Source organism: Drosophila grimshawi, unplaced genomic scaffold (assembly GCF_018153295.1).
Source record: "Drosophila grimshawi isolate 15287-2541.00 unplaced genomic scaffold, ASM1815329v1 contig_1369, whole genome shotgun sequence".
Lineage (NCBI taxonomy): Eukaryota > Metazoa > Arthropoda > Insecta > Diptera > Drosophilidae > Drosophila > Drosophila grimshawi.
The window spans coordinates 949,072-964,762 of NW_025062891.1; the positions used below are offsets into that span (position 1 = coordinate 949,072).

General features: G+C 38.4%; 2 protein-coding genes across 3 annotated transcripts; both read right to left on the minus strand.

The window, feature by feature from the left end:
• Positions 1-2,547: 2,547 nt before the first annotated feature.
• On the minus strand, positions 2,548-6,746 carry LOC6561101 (polypeptide N-acetylgalactosaminyltransferase 1). Of its 2 annotated transcripts, none has more exons than XM_032734597.1 (5): positions 6,269-6,746; positions 5,378-6,183; positions 4,050-4,449; positions 3,861-3,982; positions 2,548-3,800 (listed from the first exon to the last, which is right to left on the minus strand). In XM_032734597.1, the coding sequence occupies exons 2-5, from the start codon at positions 6,028-6,030 to the stop codon at positions 3,176-3,178; spliced, it is 1,800 nt and encodes a 599-aa protein (XP_032590488.1). In that variant the 5' UTR covers positions 6,031-6,183; positions 6,269-6,746; the 3' UTR covers positions 2,548-3,175. The 2 variants fall into 2 exon arrangements, with proteins under 2 accessions (XP_032590488.1, XP_001986949.1); XM_001986913.2 differs by having other exon boundaries at positions 2,591-3,800; positions 6,273-6,518.
• A 3,999-nt stretch (positions 6,747-10,745) lies between these two features.
• Positions 10,746-15,218, minus strand: LOC6571120. Its single transcript, XM_043214266.1, is given in 4 exon segments — positions 10,746-12,469; positions 12,522-12,555; positions 13,522-14,555; positions 14,558-15,218. Coding segments are annotated over 4 exon segments (3,453 nt in total).
• Positions 15,219-15,691: the final 473 nt, after the last annotated feature.

Here is a 15,691-nt window from a genome sequence, read left to right on the forward strand (position 1 = left end):
TTATTTGTTATTCGATGTGCAATATCAACTTTAGTATGTATGTATGAATATTTAATTTTTTATTATACGTATATCGATTAATGTTAAAGGTTGTGCGACTATGTTTGTGAACCATTCACCGAACACTGATATAGAAAGAAAGGCTTGCGTTAGTCCAAAAATGTGAACTACGTAAAAAAGTAAATGAAGCAATAATTGCGATTAATATTCAATTTTATGTTTAAGATAATCTATGACATATGATATGGAAGATAGGCAGACGATATTAACAGCAAACCGGCTGAAGAACGTTTGTACGTAAACGTATCCATCCATCCAACTACCAAGACATCCAAGACACTCCAAACTGAGTCTGAGATAAATTGCAATTTACAAACAATAAAAAATAACAAAAAAATGAAAAAACAAAATACAAAAATACAAATTAAAACTACAACCAAAAACAAGCGATTTACACTTAGAAACCAAAATTCAAGCATGAGTTAGAAAGTTAATTTAAAAACAAGATGAAGAAACCCAACTGGATGAACTACAGCCAGTCAACCAGTATATACTTACATGCATACATGAATATATATTATATATTAGGTATACATATGTATATTTTCGAACTGTGTTTTCTACTTGCATCAACTACCAAAAACAAAAGACAAAGACAAAAAAAAACACTTGAAAATACGTCCAAAATTGAAAAATTCAAAGCAAGCTAAAACTACAATATATACAATTACATAATAATTATATATATATACATATATAAATACATAACTATTTATTTACCAAACGATAAACATAACATAAACTGAAACCTTAGAGGATTCATACTTCGGCCAGCCGAAGCTGAAATGCTCCTTGAGACTATAATCAGAATGAATGATTGTGAGATTAACAAATAAATCATTTGCCATGAAATGCTCAAAGAGCATTAAATATAATAGTTGATCAGATTTGATTACCAATCTTCTCTCATTATTCTTGAATTGCTGCACCATGCCCAGCACAAATAAATAACTAAAATGTATTACCAAAAAAAGAAAAAGAAAAGAAAAACAAAAGATTACTGAAATTTAATGCATTTAATAAGCGTAAATACCATTCAAATAGAGCTTGAAATTATGAGAGAAATTAGCAAAACACAAAAACACAAATTAATTAAATGCACGCATAATGCGCTTTCGATGTATTGTAAAATAGTTGAGTAAAGAGAAAAGATATATAGAAAATGGCATAAATTCAAAAAGCGCTTGCTTGCATCTTATTGAACTTATAGAAGACAAACACATGTATTTAGTTATAGAGTAGAGCAGCAGAATGCAGAATGCAGAGTAGGCATCGATTGAGAAAGCATGCAAAATAAATAGGTACTTTTGAAGCAAGAATGCACAGAACGCAGCATAGATATCCCAATATTGGGTAACACATTTTAGGAGCTATTGCCCAACAAACAGTTAATTGTAGATACAATATGATTTTCAAGTCATATATACACACACACACACATCCTAACACTCATACACACTTACACAGACCCATCCAAAGGTAAATATAATATATAAATACTTAATAATTATAAGATAATATGAATAGATGTTACCTTATGCATGGGCTTCGCATAGAAGAGCAGCATATACATTTTATGTGGATAATCATCAGAAATACTCGTACATATATATATATATATATATATATATATATATATATATAAATGTACTTATGTAAAAGATAATCGTAAATTTGAGCACTTTTAGAGCTTCTAGCACAGTCAACGAAACTAATGTTATCAAATACAAATACATCAAGTATAAATTGTAGATCATAACACCAACCCATTGACACAAGCCATTTACCGTTTAGCCGATATATAAATAAAGTTAAATAAACAAATGGAATTAGCAAAGCAAATGCTTTAATTGTGCAAATAATATAAACAACTACCAAAACACAAAACACAAACACAAACAAACTTAAACTCTTAAACAAATACAGTTGTTCATTTTACTCTAAAGCTCACTTCGCTATTGTAGTCGTAATTTTGTGTCTTGTATTAACAATTTGTCAGACAACAACATAAACAAACAACAAAGAAAACAAACAAACAAGAAAAAAAAGAATGATAAAGATAAATCGAAAAAAACAGGCATAAAACCAATATTTCTGTAATTTATACTTACTTATTTTACTCCACCTTTAGTAACTTAATGAGCGTCAGCAAAAATACAACAACAAAAATGCAAACAAAACGCATATTCAACCAATTTGATTAAATTTAAACAAAATCAACAAAAATTATGTATTTAAATCTATAAATATACAAAACGTGCAATGGTCTGCATTGTGTTTATTTACCAATTTCCACATTTTCTTCTAGACAAGCTATCCGAATACGAATACCTCGACCTACAAATAATAATAAAAAAATATATATGTTTTAACCTTGCTTATGGCCACATTCATAATGACCCTGAACTAGACCTGTTTAAAAGGTATGTATTATGGCCATAGACGTGAGTGACCCATCAAAAAAATGTCGTTGTATGTCAAGTGTTGTTTTTTTTTTTTATCTTCCGTTTGGAAGTACTTTTATTTATTTTCAAAAACAAATGGCAAAAAAGTTTTGTTAATTAATAAATGCTTACAACGCTCTTTGTGGTTTAACGCATTGCATTTAAGACATAGATGGATTAACCGAGACTCTGCAAGTAGTTAGACTGCATTGGAATATCTTTATGGATTTATCATTTGATGATCACATAGCAATTATAATTATTATTCAAGCATTTACATAGGAATATGTATATATATATATATAGTATATTATACTATACAACTTTTTCTAGTTTTGTTTTATACACAACAAATGCACAACACATACATATTGTATCTTTTTATAGCGTATTGTTTTGACTGTTTTTGTTTTATTTTTTTTTTTTTTTTGATTTGTGTTGATTTCTCTTTCTGTTATTCACTAACTACAACTTACACGTTCTATATAGTGTATATGTATATTATATATAAAATATATAATTAGATTTCTAGCGTTGTTTTTAATTGGTATTTACACATGTTGTTGCGTTAATTCGAGTCTGTAGTTAAAAGCGCTCTGCTACGCTTAGTCAGTTTCTCTCAGTTACAATTGGCTTGGTCCGTCCGCTGGTGCTGGCCACATCCAAGCGGCTTAGTCGTGTCCAATGGTCCAACGCTGGGTGTCACTGGATAGATCACATGGCGCCACCTGTGCATCGTCCATGCTCTTGAGGCCGTTGTGATCAAGGCACATGCCTGTGTTGCTGTGCTTCAGCTGCTGGTTTTCGTATTTCCACTGCTCGTTGTAGTCATCGTTCTCCAGGCAGGGCACCATCACAATACGATATGGCGGCGAGCTGCTATGCTGCACCGTGGCACAGCTCAGCTCGTTGCGCAGCACTTGGCTGTTGGTAAAGGAGAAGAGCTGCGAATGTTGCAGCGTCTTCCCACAGGGATATAGGCCCAGATTGTAGGGTTTCTCATTGTTATTCAGCAGATCATCGATGCACAGGTTGTCGTGCACGGATCTCACCCGGCCCCAGGCCTTCACATTCTTGTTGGGCACAAACTTCTCGGGATAGACGTTCTGCAGATACCAGTCGAAGCTCTTGCAGCGCAATTTCTTGCGCAGCACAACGCGATGCGTCACATCGCCAATATCCGGATGGAACTTCAGATCGGGTCTATTGAGGAAGAATACGTTAATGTACTCATCCATCCAGACCAGAGCCATGCGAGCAGTGTTTATGCCATGCGTGTCACGATCATTGGGGAATCTGTAACAAATGATTTCAATTAAAACTATCAATTTACTAGCTGAAATATTTGTATCTTACTTGTAAGGATGAAAATCACGGAAAATGTGTCCAACGCGGGAGCAGGGTATTGTCTCAATCGTACCGCCACACTGCCAGATTCTAAAGGACATCTCCAAATTCTCACCACCCCAGCCGTCCATCTGCAAAGATTACACATTTATATATATTCAAGGATATGACGAGTAAGCATTGCTGAATGCTGCTCACCTGCTCATCGTAGCTGCCCACCTCCCAGAAATAGCGTCTGTCCATGGCAAAAAGGCCACCCGCCATTGTTGGACTGTAGGCGGGACAGATTTCGCGTGGCTGATTGCATTCTCTGCTTTGGCGCAGCTTCTCGCGTTCGGGCAGATTCACCCAATCGAAGTGGCCGTTCCATTGGAAGCCGCCCACCTGGAAGGACTTGTAGCCATTGGTGCTGTACTGAAAGTCAACCGAATCGATGACATCGATGATGGGCACCAGGACACTGGTGCGCGAGTCCTTGATGCGCTGCAGCAGCGGCTCACACCAGCCCTCATTCGCCTCGCAATGGGCGTCCAGAAAGATGAGCACATCGCCGGTGGCAATACGAGCGCCAGCCAAACGGGCACGTATCAGACCCAAGCTGCAGGCAAAAAACCAAAAGAAATTCAAACTTTCCTTTAGCAAAATGGTAAAAAAAAAAAACAAAAATGTGCTTTTTTTGGCTCTTGTAACAAAAAAGAGAATTAAATTATTGGGTCAGCGAACAGAGAAGCGCGCCAAGCGAATACTGCACGTCGAGATACGAAAGATATACAAAATAAAAGTCAAAAATATAATCGTGAGTTGACGAACAGGTTTTACGGTTTCATTGTATGCCCTGTGTGCCAATGTAGCACGTAGGCTGCCACGACTTGAGGCAGAGCTTGAAGCGAACGTGAATCAACATTTCGAATCAAGAAGGAATAACTTTTCAGTTTTAGATCGTTTGTTAATATTTCCAAGTGATTCTAATAAGATATATTCGAAATTCGAAATAGGATTTTTAAATTTTCTATATTTAAAAGTAATTAACCAGAGAGATATGATATAATCTCAAAAACCGGAATTTTAGATGCAAGCCAAATTATATTTTCAAAATCATTTTGAAAGCCAATTGCAATTTCAAGTTTAATTCTCAGCTTCAGTTCGATTGTATTGTCTGCTTATGGCTAAAGGGGTATTTTGTTAGCTGGTTTTTGGACATGTAATCGGTTTGACTTTTGAATTTTGGAACGTTGTTTTTCTCAGTTCTTCTTCAGCTTAAAGCTGTGAAGAAGACGCTCCAAGACATCCGTCTGTCCGTCTGGTATGTCTGCGTGTCTGTTCAATTGTGAGTCTGTGCCGCAAAAACGAGTTATTCAAATGAACACCAACCAAAACGATATCCACTCGAACGTATGATTGTATTAATTTCACACACAGCGCTGAATGTGCATTCGATTAGCTGAATCGAACTTTTCCTAGCCAGCAAATTGTTAAAGTGTGCCAGCTGTAAATGTAAAGATTACAGCTGCCCATTGGCCACTCACCGATTGTTGAGGCGCAGCACTGTCACCTTGCCGATGGGGAATCGGGTCTTCACATAGTGATCCAGTTTGCCGCCCAGCTCCGCATTGTCGCTGCCATCGTCCACCAGGATGATCTCCTTGAGCGCCTGCTCATTGCATGTGTTCAGTGTGCTGTGCACGGTGCGCAACAGCACCGAATATGGTTCATTGTAGAATATAACGATGACACTGGCGGTGGGCAACGTTGCTGGATTATCGTAACGCTGGTTTAGGCACAGCGGATTGCGATGATCGCCAACTGTGCGATTGTAGGAGAGCTGCTCGCTCAGCTCCTCATTCAAGGCGATCTTCTTGTAGATCTTATCGCCACGCGCCTTTGCCGCACCCTTTAGATGTGTGGCCACACCCTTGTTGCCCAGCGTGCGATCCTGTTTCTGTATATCCAGCTGGATGCTCTGCTCGTACGGTGATATTGTCACCGGATGTATTTCATTCTCGGCGTCATCGATGTACTTGTCATGCGCCCGGACAATCGCTGCTGGCCTGGGCCTCAGCCTAACGGGCTGAGGAAAGTCCTCGCTGGGTGGCTGCACCTTCAGATAGAGTATGAAGCACAGCGCCACGAGCACAAATATGATTATTTTGCCATATAAGGAACGGAACCGAGGCAGCATATTGGTTGCTTGTTGTGATGCTTGTTGCTTGTGTTGAGGTAACTCGCTTTTTTTACTTTCAATTAGTAATGCGGTGTTTGCAGCGTGGACGTGGCCCGTTGTTGACTGCTAATGCTACTGGCTACTGGCTATTGGCTGCATTTGTTACCGCCACTGCTGGCAATATGTAATAAATGTATATATTACACATACTAATAATTACACGACACGATTATTAACTATATATTTACATACATACATACATGCATATGTTCGTCTCGCTTTTGAGTATTTATTATTTTCTTATTGGGCAGCAGCAGCACGCGCGCTTTGTGATGTGGCGGCTGTGGCTTAAACTAGACTAAACGTTAATTCTAGTCGCTGCGGTCGCCTTTGCTGTCCGCTGCTCCGCGCCGCCCGCCCATTGCTCACACCTACCTATCTCTCTGCTCTTTACTATGTATGTATCTGCGAATGTTTGTTTGTGTATGTGTTTGTGTGTGTGTTTGTATTTGTATTTGGCTTAACTGTTGCTTCTTCTTCTGTTGCTATTTTTTTAGCTTGTATTTGAGCAGCAGCAACGTTGCTGTGCATTTTTCTGCAAATATTAACAGCAGGTGAACTCTTGCGCTCGTTTATTAACTTATTGTTTAGTATTTGTTTGAAGTGTCTGTCGTTTGGTACTGTTGTAAATATTGTGTTGCGAAATGAATAACACTTATGCACGGCTAGCAGGTGAGTTGGCGTTGCCACCCAGTTAACAATTGTATGGGCAATGGATGCGTTCAGCATTGCTCCGCGATTGCTGTTATTTTTAACTATTTACAAATAAAATAAGTATATTTCACGTAAAAATGTATATAAATATTATAAATAAATAAATTTAATGTTCCTTTTTTTAGTTGTGACAACAGTGACTGGGATTTCTTGAGGTCGTCATATTTTTTTGGCAGTCTGGCAAGCTTATTATTAATGCGTGCTGGAGTTCATCCAGTGTTAAAAAATGTACGCAGAGCGCAAAATTTAAAAAATTACAGAGCATGGATAAATAAAAAGAAAAGCAAATTACAATATTATTTGTACGCAACGTAAATATTATACATATCTACGGAAATAAACTGCTATATAATTAATTATAAGTAATAATGTATTAAAAGAGTCCTTAATTAGTTAGTTAGTCAAACGATTTTCAGAAGGTATTTCTTTGTCTATCTTTATATTTGAGACGGAATCCAGCTGGATTTGATCTTAATCAAGGAATGGGTCAAACATCATTTGTGTCTCTGATGAATGTTGAGAGTCAACGAAAGTGGGTGCAAAGTGCATTGAAGAGCTGCTTGAAAATGAGGCTGAAAACGAAAGGGAACCACCAAATATGGCCCAAGGGGCTGAGGTATTCAGCTCAAAACTGTCACACTTGACACCTTTGTTGTCACTTAATGCACAAATTGCATGTTCACTTTGCTGTCAAAATCAAAACAAAATGAATTTCCCATTCAACAAAATTTTTGCTGGAGTTTTTTTTTTTTTTGTGTCGTTGATTTCTTAGACACGCGATGAAACTTTGTTGTTGGTGCTATTTTTGCTGTAGTTTCGTTGTGCATAATTGAAATATTATATTAATTTTAGACTTTCATTTATGCAGACAAATTTTTAAGGCCAACTAATTTATCCCATATTTGGCCCTATTGCTTTTTTGATTAATTTCGCTAATTAATGTGAATATTTCATTTCTGTCGCGAATTGTTTTTGTGTTTTTCGTTTTTCGTTTTTCGTTTATTTTGATTTATTTTTTTTTGCTTGTTTTCGGTCCCATAATTAATACGTTACGTATACGCAAGCTTGTCGCTGCGGGGGCCGCCCCTGGTAAGCGGCGAAAAAGCGTTCAAAGAGCTCCCTAACACTGGTAATTGGAGTTGTTGAAGGTGGAGGGGGTAGCTGGCAACCCAAATGGTGGGAATCCATCTGGATAGATGGTGTAAAGTGTAAGACGCATGTGGCGCATTTTAGAGATCGGCGCCAACGCTCTTTAATAGCTTCCAGCGGCAAAAACTAGGAAGGAAATAAATTACTTTGGCAGTCACACACCGTTTGCCAGAGTTTTTCATTTCTTTCACCTGTTTTGTCTTTGTTTTAGTTTTCTTGTTGATTGTATTTGATTTGTGGCGACCTCAAAACGATGCCTAGTATGCAATTCAAATGTAGCAGCGTCGACATTGAGCCTAAATTACGATTGTATTGTACAAATTTACACCTTTGATTTCATAAGTGCAAGAAACGAAATTTAATTAGTTTTTCTATGTATTTGTACAGTTTTATGAGGCGCATCAAATCAAAAAGCCTATAAATTCAAGGTATATATATATTTAGCTTTAATACTTGATTCTTTAATTGCAGCTTAAATGATACGCATATTTATTTCGTGAGGGTTTTAAAAATAAAAAAAAACCCTATAATAATATAAGTATGTTTATTATTGACTTTTAGACCGAGGCCTCATTCAGAAAACGCAAACAGCAACAAAAACAAATAGCAAACAGTTTAGGCATTGTTCGAGAGATGACCATAATGACATAAGCCGCAAAACCTATTTAATTTAAACGACCATGAGTGTTCGGGTCTACTTTGACCTGCTCTGGTTGCCTTTAGGTATTATGGCTAAGCTGCCAGTTATGCGGATAATCATCAACCTCAGCTCCGACTCCGGCTCAGCACCAGCCCCCGTCCCATCTGCCTCGCAGTGCCATCCATCAGCCGACAACCAATAATAATAGAATTCGAAAAGCGATTGCAATTGAAAAATGTTACCACAATTTACTTTGCTTTAGTCCGCTATTTCACTTCGTTATGGTGTTTTTTTCTTTCGGATGAAAGCCATACAATGGGATGCTCTGCAAGATGTCAAGAGATTGGGTAACTAAAATGATTGCTTTTTATTATTGGACAGACAAAAGGAGATGAGTTGCTAGGAGTTGCGATGTGAAATTGTTTATCAATTGGCTATGGGAATATTCATTTTTTAGCGAACTGATAAACTGTTGTAATATTTCTGTTTGTGTTTCTTAGTTAGCCTTATATAATATTTGTAAACAACAACAGAGTTCTCAAAATCAAATCCATTTTTCTCTTTAAGGCACTGGCGAATTTTCAGGTTATCATTAATCCGGTATTGAACATGTTTTTAATTTTGTTTTTTTTTTTTATAATAGTTTTTAGGCCTCAGCTAAATATGTTTTGAATCGATTATGCCTGGATTATTTCTCCTTTCAACCAGCCAGCCAGTTTATAACCATAATCATTGTTAAGCCGCTTTCAATCCAATTTACAGACTTGCAGCAATTTGGCAAATTATGCTTTTCGAGTTTCCTTCCACATATTTCGTAAGCTTATATATATATATATATACATATACGGAATATTCATATATGCATATAATCCTAAAAAATACAATGGCGCTTGTAAAATAGATAATTGACAGCTTTTTTATGGCATGTCCATAAACCGAACTGATAAACAGTGCACAGCTATTGTATGCCAACATATCTGTAATAAAATCACCCACTGGGCCGCAACAACCATCCGACCCATCCCAAGGTCGCCATAAAGCCAAAATTCAATGCAAGAAGCGGCGCCAAAATGCCGCACGAAATGTGTGATAACAACATCAAAAATGTGCATGGTTTTATCGTTTTATTTTTGTATAATTTGTATTTTTTGGGGTCGATTAATGTGTCAGGTAATTTAGTTTTGCATAAGCGTCACAGACACCCGCATTATTTTGCATTTTATGGGCAGCTTCGCGCTGTGGCATTGATGCAAGATCCGTCATCAAAAGTTTGCAGTTATGATTTTAGCTTGAAAAAACCCATCAGCTCTGAATTTGGCTAAATGAGATGAACTTAGTAAGCTGTCATCGTGTGTGGAATGTGCAAATTTCTGCACAGCATTTCCAATTGATTTTTCACAATCACCAGCAAATTGATTCATCGATAACATTGAATGTCTTTTGATTTAAATCAAAAACAGCGATAAATAACAAAAAAAAAAAAACAAAAACTTTACAAATAAAATCGAACAACTTTGTGCGGACGTTGGCAACATTTTGCCGTATTGTTGTTGCTGTTGTTGTTGTTGTAATGATGCCATTCGAATTTAAATAGAAACAGAAATGTGTGGTTACATCTCTGGTATATATGTATGTATGTATTTGTATACAAACGCATCCGCCAGCATTCATGGCGCGGAGGCGGCTGCCTCACTAAGTATGTTAATGGAGTTTAGAGTTCAGCGCTCGGTTCACATTATAAGAAATGACTATAGCATTCGTGGCTTATGTAATTGGGACTTCCCTCCAAAACATTCGATGACAAGACAAAAATACACACGTACTGACAGCCACGTAGAGCTTCTTAATTTTGGACAGCTTATTATGTACACTGATTAGTTGATCATGCGATAATCAGCAGTCTACCAGTCTACCCTTAAAAGGTTTAATAAAAACTTGCAAGTATTTTAGTTTTAATGTGCAACTAAATTTCATATTGAGACATTTTCATTTCTAAGTTATCTTCAAATATACATATATCAAATAAACACATTTGAACAATATTCAAGAGAGCAATATTCTATATTATTGTCTTCTAAATTAAAACTTCAAGTTGATTTGATTTTTAACTAAAAGTAATAATGAGGAGAGAAGCGACTTTATTATAAAATATTGAAAGCTTAATGAGTATTTATAAATTTCGAATTGGTGCAATCCGTCGAGATCTGCCCCAAAAGCATTCAATAGCAAAACAAAAGCAGGCAATTATATGGAAAACCGCATAGAACTCAAATATGTAGACTAGATCCCGTAGAAAAACCGCTTTTCCCGCTGGTAAAGGATTACTGTGGTCCTCCATCTCTGTCATATTCAAGCGCACCATATCATAGAAGCTCCGACCAAACCATAACTTCATCAGCCCAAAATCCTGCATGTAAAGCATATGCTGATCAAACTGTTGGCGATAGGGCAGATGTCGTCGTATTGTGAAATGATACATCACGGAGCGACTGAAGCAGACGTCTTGGGAATAATAAAACGCCTGCTCCTTGAAGAATTTCTGCTGCTCAACGTAGGTGTTCCAGCGCATCTTTGTCACAGCATAAATATAATTGGCATTAAAAGAATCGCGCAATTTTAAAAAGTCATCCCAACTTTCCATGATGTAAGCATTGGGTGCACTGGCCAAGGTTAGATTATAGGAACGCTCTAGGCTATTTAACTCATTGCGGACAATGGCTATTTTGTAACGAGAATTTTGAAAATCGTCAAAGCTACGTAACATATTCTCGGACGGTGGACTCGTGTAGAGGCTCTGCAGATACGTCTGGTACATGGTGGTGATCATCAGACTGGCAAAGAACAGAATCAGGCAAGTAGCTTTCAAATAGCGACTTGGATTATTTGGGAAAGGGAAAGCTTGTCCCAACAGTCCACGCAGACAGCGATCATTGAGTATGACATTGGCAAGGCTCAGTTGGTGCCAGGACAACTCCTGGCTGTAGATGAGCAACAGAGAGAATATCACAAATAATATTATAATAATAACAAGAACGCGAGGAGTCACAATAATCGTATAGATTTCCATAAAGGGCATCTTTGATGGCACTGGCACCATAAAGCAATACGAAGAGGATATATACGGAAAACTGAGATAATCAAGATGAATGGCATCCGAATTGCGCTCAAGCATTGCAGCTATATCAAGTTGGTTATGGAGCGTCTTGAGCCATATTTCGCTCTTGCCAATCCGGCCAACTTCTAAATCTTCGGGCAACTCCAGCGTTGCATTTACTCGTTCCGCAAACGTATTCACCACATTGGCCGCAAAGCCAGCCATTTTGAGTTTGCCCGATATGGGATCGCTGAAAGCAAAGGAAAACGGAGCCAACTGATCCGGTTCGCTTCTAATCACTGCTCCTTTCATGTTCCGAAATTGCTGCACATAAATTGAGTCGAAACTGGATTTTGAGTCTGAGTTGATATCCAGCTGCACGTGATTAATCTCTTGAAAGAGGCGACAGCTGAATAAGTCGCCCTGTGCATTCATCATGGCCACATTGTGTTGCTCCCTCTCAAAGTAATCCTCGCAGAGCCACTGTGGCTGCATCTCGGATTCCAGATAGACCAGGCGTCGTGCCTGCTGCAGCCTTAGTAAGCTGCGCGTATTCTGCTCCTGTTCCGCCTTGGAATCACAGCACAGCAGTAGGGAATCACTGCTGAAGCTCCAATCGCTAAGGCTGCTGCCTTTGGTGAGCAGCACTGTGGGCAACTGCAGCTTGGGGAGCAGCTCATGAAACAAACAGTCCTCTCCTCCACTCTGTCCATATATGACAATGGTATCATAATTCCGCTCCAGACGAATTCTCTCCAATATTTTCAGTAGCTTTTCCTGCAGCTGCAAATCTATCGGATCTGTTGGATAGCCCAACTGGATGCACTGTAGATAGTGGCACAGGCCACTTACCAGGATAAAGATGATGTATAACCGCATGACTACACTGCCATCAGGCAACTGTGAAGTGGACATATTGTTTGGCGAGTTTTGTATTGTTGTGTGCCCCATGAGAAATGCAACATGCAGCTTGAATGTTTTATAGCTTGTTAACATGGCTAAGTGCACAATTACACATTTATGAACAGAATTCTGGTATGAGCCAAACCTGTCATTAAAATTTTCACCAGTGAAAAATATTTAGTCATTGGCCATAGTAAACTGCAATCAGTTTATGGATAGGATCATGGGAAATACTAATATATTATTTTCGGGTTCATCTCTTTATTTATTTTTTATTGTTATTGTTAATTTGTTTCATTATTTTGTTTGTTTTAAGATACTGTTTACTACTTGGTTCTGTAGATCCAATGTGAACTATATTTGAGATTCCCCTTAATAAACGACCTGTAGTTATTTTCCCAAAGTATTTATCTCGAAATGGAAGTATCTTCTACATCTAAATATATTCAGATTCGTAATCAGCCGAATTGATTTATAGACTTCAAGTGCGAGTTCTCATATACGCAGCTCGAGCTTTCATCGATAATTTCGTCCGATTTCCACATATAGATGAAATTCGATTTCCGAAATAAAGTTAGCAAACATGGAAAATTGATTACTAGGAACCTGAGGGGTGAGATAGAAAATAAGGAACCTGCAATATCCTACACGGTACAGGTAAAAACTTGGACTTATTGTATCTCTTAGTCGAGCTCTCTTGATTAGAGTATTCTAAATTGTTGTGTTCAATAATAAAAATGATTATGTGTATTTTATTTATTTGTCAACAATCGTGCCACAAATTATGCGCAACATATCCTTGATCTCGAGATAATAGCTTGTAATAAAAGAAGATCGCTTATAAATTTTTAATTGCTGCAGCCCGTCGAAATCTACCCCAAAAACATTCGATAGCAAAACAAAGACAGGCAAGTAGATGAAAAGCCAGATAGAACTCAAATATATAGACTAGATCCCGTAGATAAAGCGATTCCTCCGGTGTCTTGGGATTACTGTAGTCCATTAGCTTTGTCACATTGAACACCACCATGTCATAAAAGCTTCGACTAATCCAGAACTGCGTCAACCCAAAAGCCTGCATGTAAAGCATATGCTGCTCAAACTGTTGGCGATAAGGCAGATGTCGTCGTAGTGGGAAACCAAATATCACGAAGCGCCTGAAGCAGATATCATTGGAGTAATAGAAAGCTTGCTCCTTGAAGTATTGCTGTTGCTCCGCATAGCTGCGCCAGCGTAGTTCTGTCACGGGATACAGGTAACTGGCATTGAAGGTATCGCGGAGTGTTAAAAAGTCATTCGAATTATCCAAAACATAAGCATTGCGAGCTTTGTCAATGCTTAGATTATGTAGATGGCTTAGCTTATCCAGCTCAGAGCGGACTATGGCTATTTTGTAACGGGAAATTCGAAAATCGTCAAGGCTGCGTAACATCTTCTTGGAAGGTGGACTCGTGTAGAGGCTCTGCAGATACGTCTCGTACATGGTGGTGATCATCAGACTGGCAAAGAAGACGATCAAACAAATCACTTTCAAATGCCGAGTGGAATTATTTGGGAAAGGGAAAGATTGTCCCAACAGTCCACGCAGACAGCGATCATTGAGTATGACATTGGCAAGGCTCAGTTGGTGCCAGGACAACTTCTGGCTGTAGATGAGCAGCAGCGAGAATATCACAAATAGCACAATTATAATGACAAGAACGAGAGGATCCACAATAATTGTATAGATTTCCATATAGGGCAGCTTTGATGGCACTGGCAACATTAAGCAATACGAACTGGACAGATAAGGATAGCTAAGATGATCCAGATTTTCTAGATCGGTGGTAGTGCTGTACAGTGTTGCAGCTATATCAAGTTGGTTTTGGAGCGTCTTGGGAAATATGTCGTCCGGTCTGCTAACATGGCCAACTTCTAAGTCTTCGGGCAATTGAAGTGTTGCATTCACGCGTTCCACAAACGTATTCACCAAAATTGCCGCATGCCAGCCATTTTGAGTTTGCCCGTAATGGCATCGATATAAACAATGGTTGATGGAGCCCACTGATCCGGTTCGCTTCTAATCACTGCTCCTTGCATGTTCCGAAATTGCTGCACATAAATTGAATCGAAAGCGGATTTTGAGTCTGAGTTGATATCCAGCTGCACGTGATTAATCTCTTGAAAGAGGCGACAGCTGAATAAGTCGCCCTGTGCATTCATCATGGCCACATTGTGTTGCTCCCTCTCAAAGTAATCCTCGCAGAGCCACTGTGGCTGCATCTCGGATTCCAGATAGACCAGGCGTCGTGCCTGCTGCAGCCTTAGTAAGCTGCGCGTATTCTGCTCCTGTTCCGCCTTGGAATCACAGCACAGCAGTAGGGAATCACTGCTGAAGCTCCAATCGCTAAGGCTGCTGCCTTTGGTGAGCAGCACTGTTGGCAGCTGCAGCTTGGGGAGCAGCTCATGAAACAAACAGTCCTCTCCTCCACTCTGTCCATATATGACAATGGTATCATAGTTCCGTTCCAGACGAATTCTCTCCAATATTTTCAGTAGCTTTTCCTGCAGCTGCAAATCTATCGGATCTGTTGGATTGCCCAACTGGATGCACTGTAGATTGTGGCACAGGCCACTTACCAGGATAAAGATGATGTATAACCGCATGACTACACTGCTGTCCCACAGCCATCAGGCAACTGTGAAGAGAACATATTGTTTGGCGAGTTTTATTTTATTGTGTGCCCCATGAGTAATGCCACATGCAGCTTGAATATTTTGTACCTATTAACATGGCTGAGTGTACCTTTGTGCCTTATTAACATGGCTAATTACACATTTATGAGCAGATTTCTGGCATGTACAAAACATGTTATTCAAAGTGACACCGAGCTGCAATTCTTGACCCAATAAAAGGTATTTTGATCTCCTGCAGTATACACTGCGAATAATGAAAGCATAAGTTAATGGGAAAATATATTTATGTTTTTACTGTCTGCGATTTCAATTTTTATTTCGGATCACAGTGATCTCATGGAATCCATTCTTGATTCCTGCAACTAATAATAATCGTAGACGTGGTTATTATGCAATACAGGATAAACATTGAAATCTAAATGAATCCGAGTTTCCTTTTTAAC

Coding starts and splice junctions, on each gene's coding strand:
- LOC6561101 (XM_032734597.1), bottom strand. CDS start 6,030: ATGCTGCCTCGGTTCCGTTCCTTATATGGCAAAATAATCATATTTGTG. Junction 4,450..5,377: donor GTGCTGCGCCTCAACAATCG/GTGAGTGGCCAA, acceptor TTTTGCCTGCAG/CTTGGGTCTGATACGTGCCC. Junction 3,983..4,049: donor TGGGCAGCTACGATGAGCAG/GTGAGCAGCATT, acceptor TAATCTTTGCAG/ATGGACGGCTGGGGTGGTGA.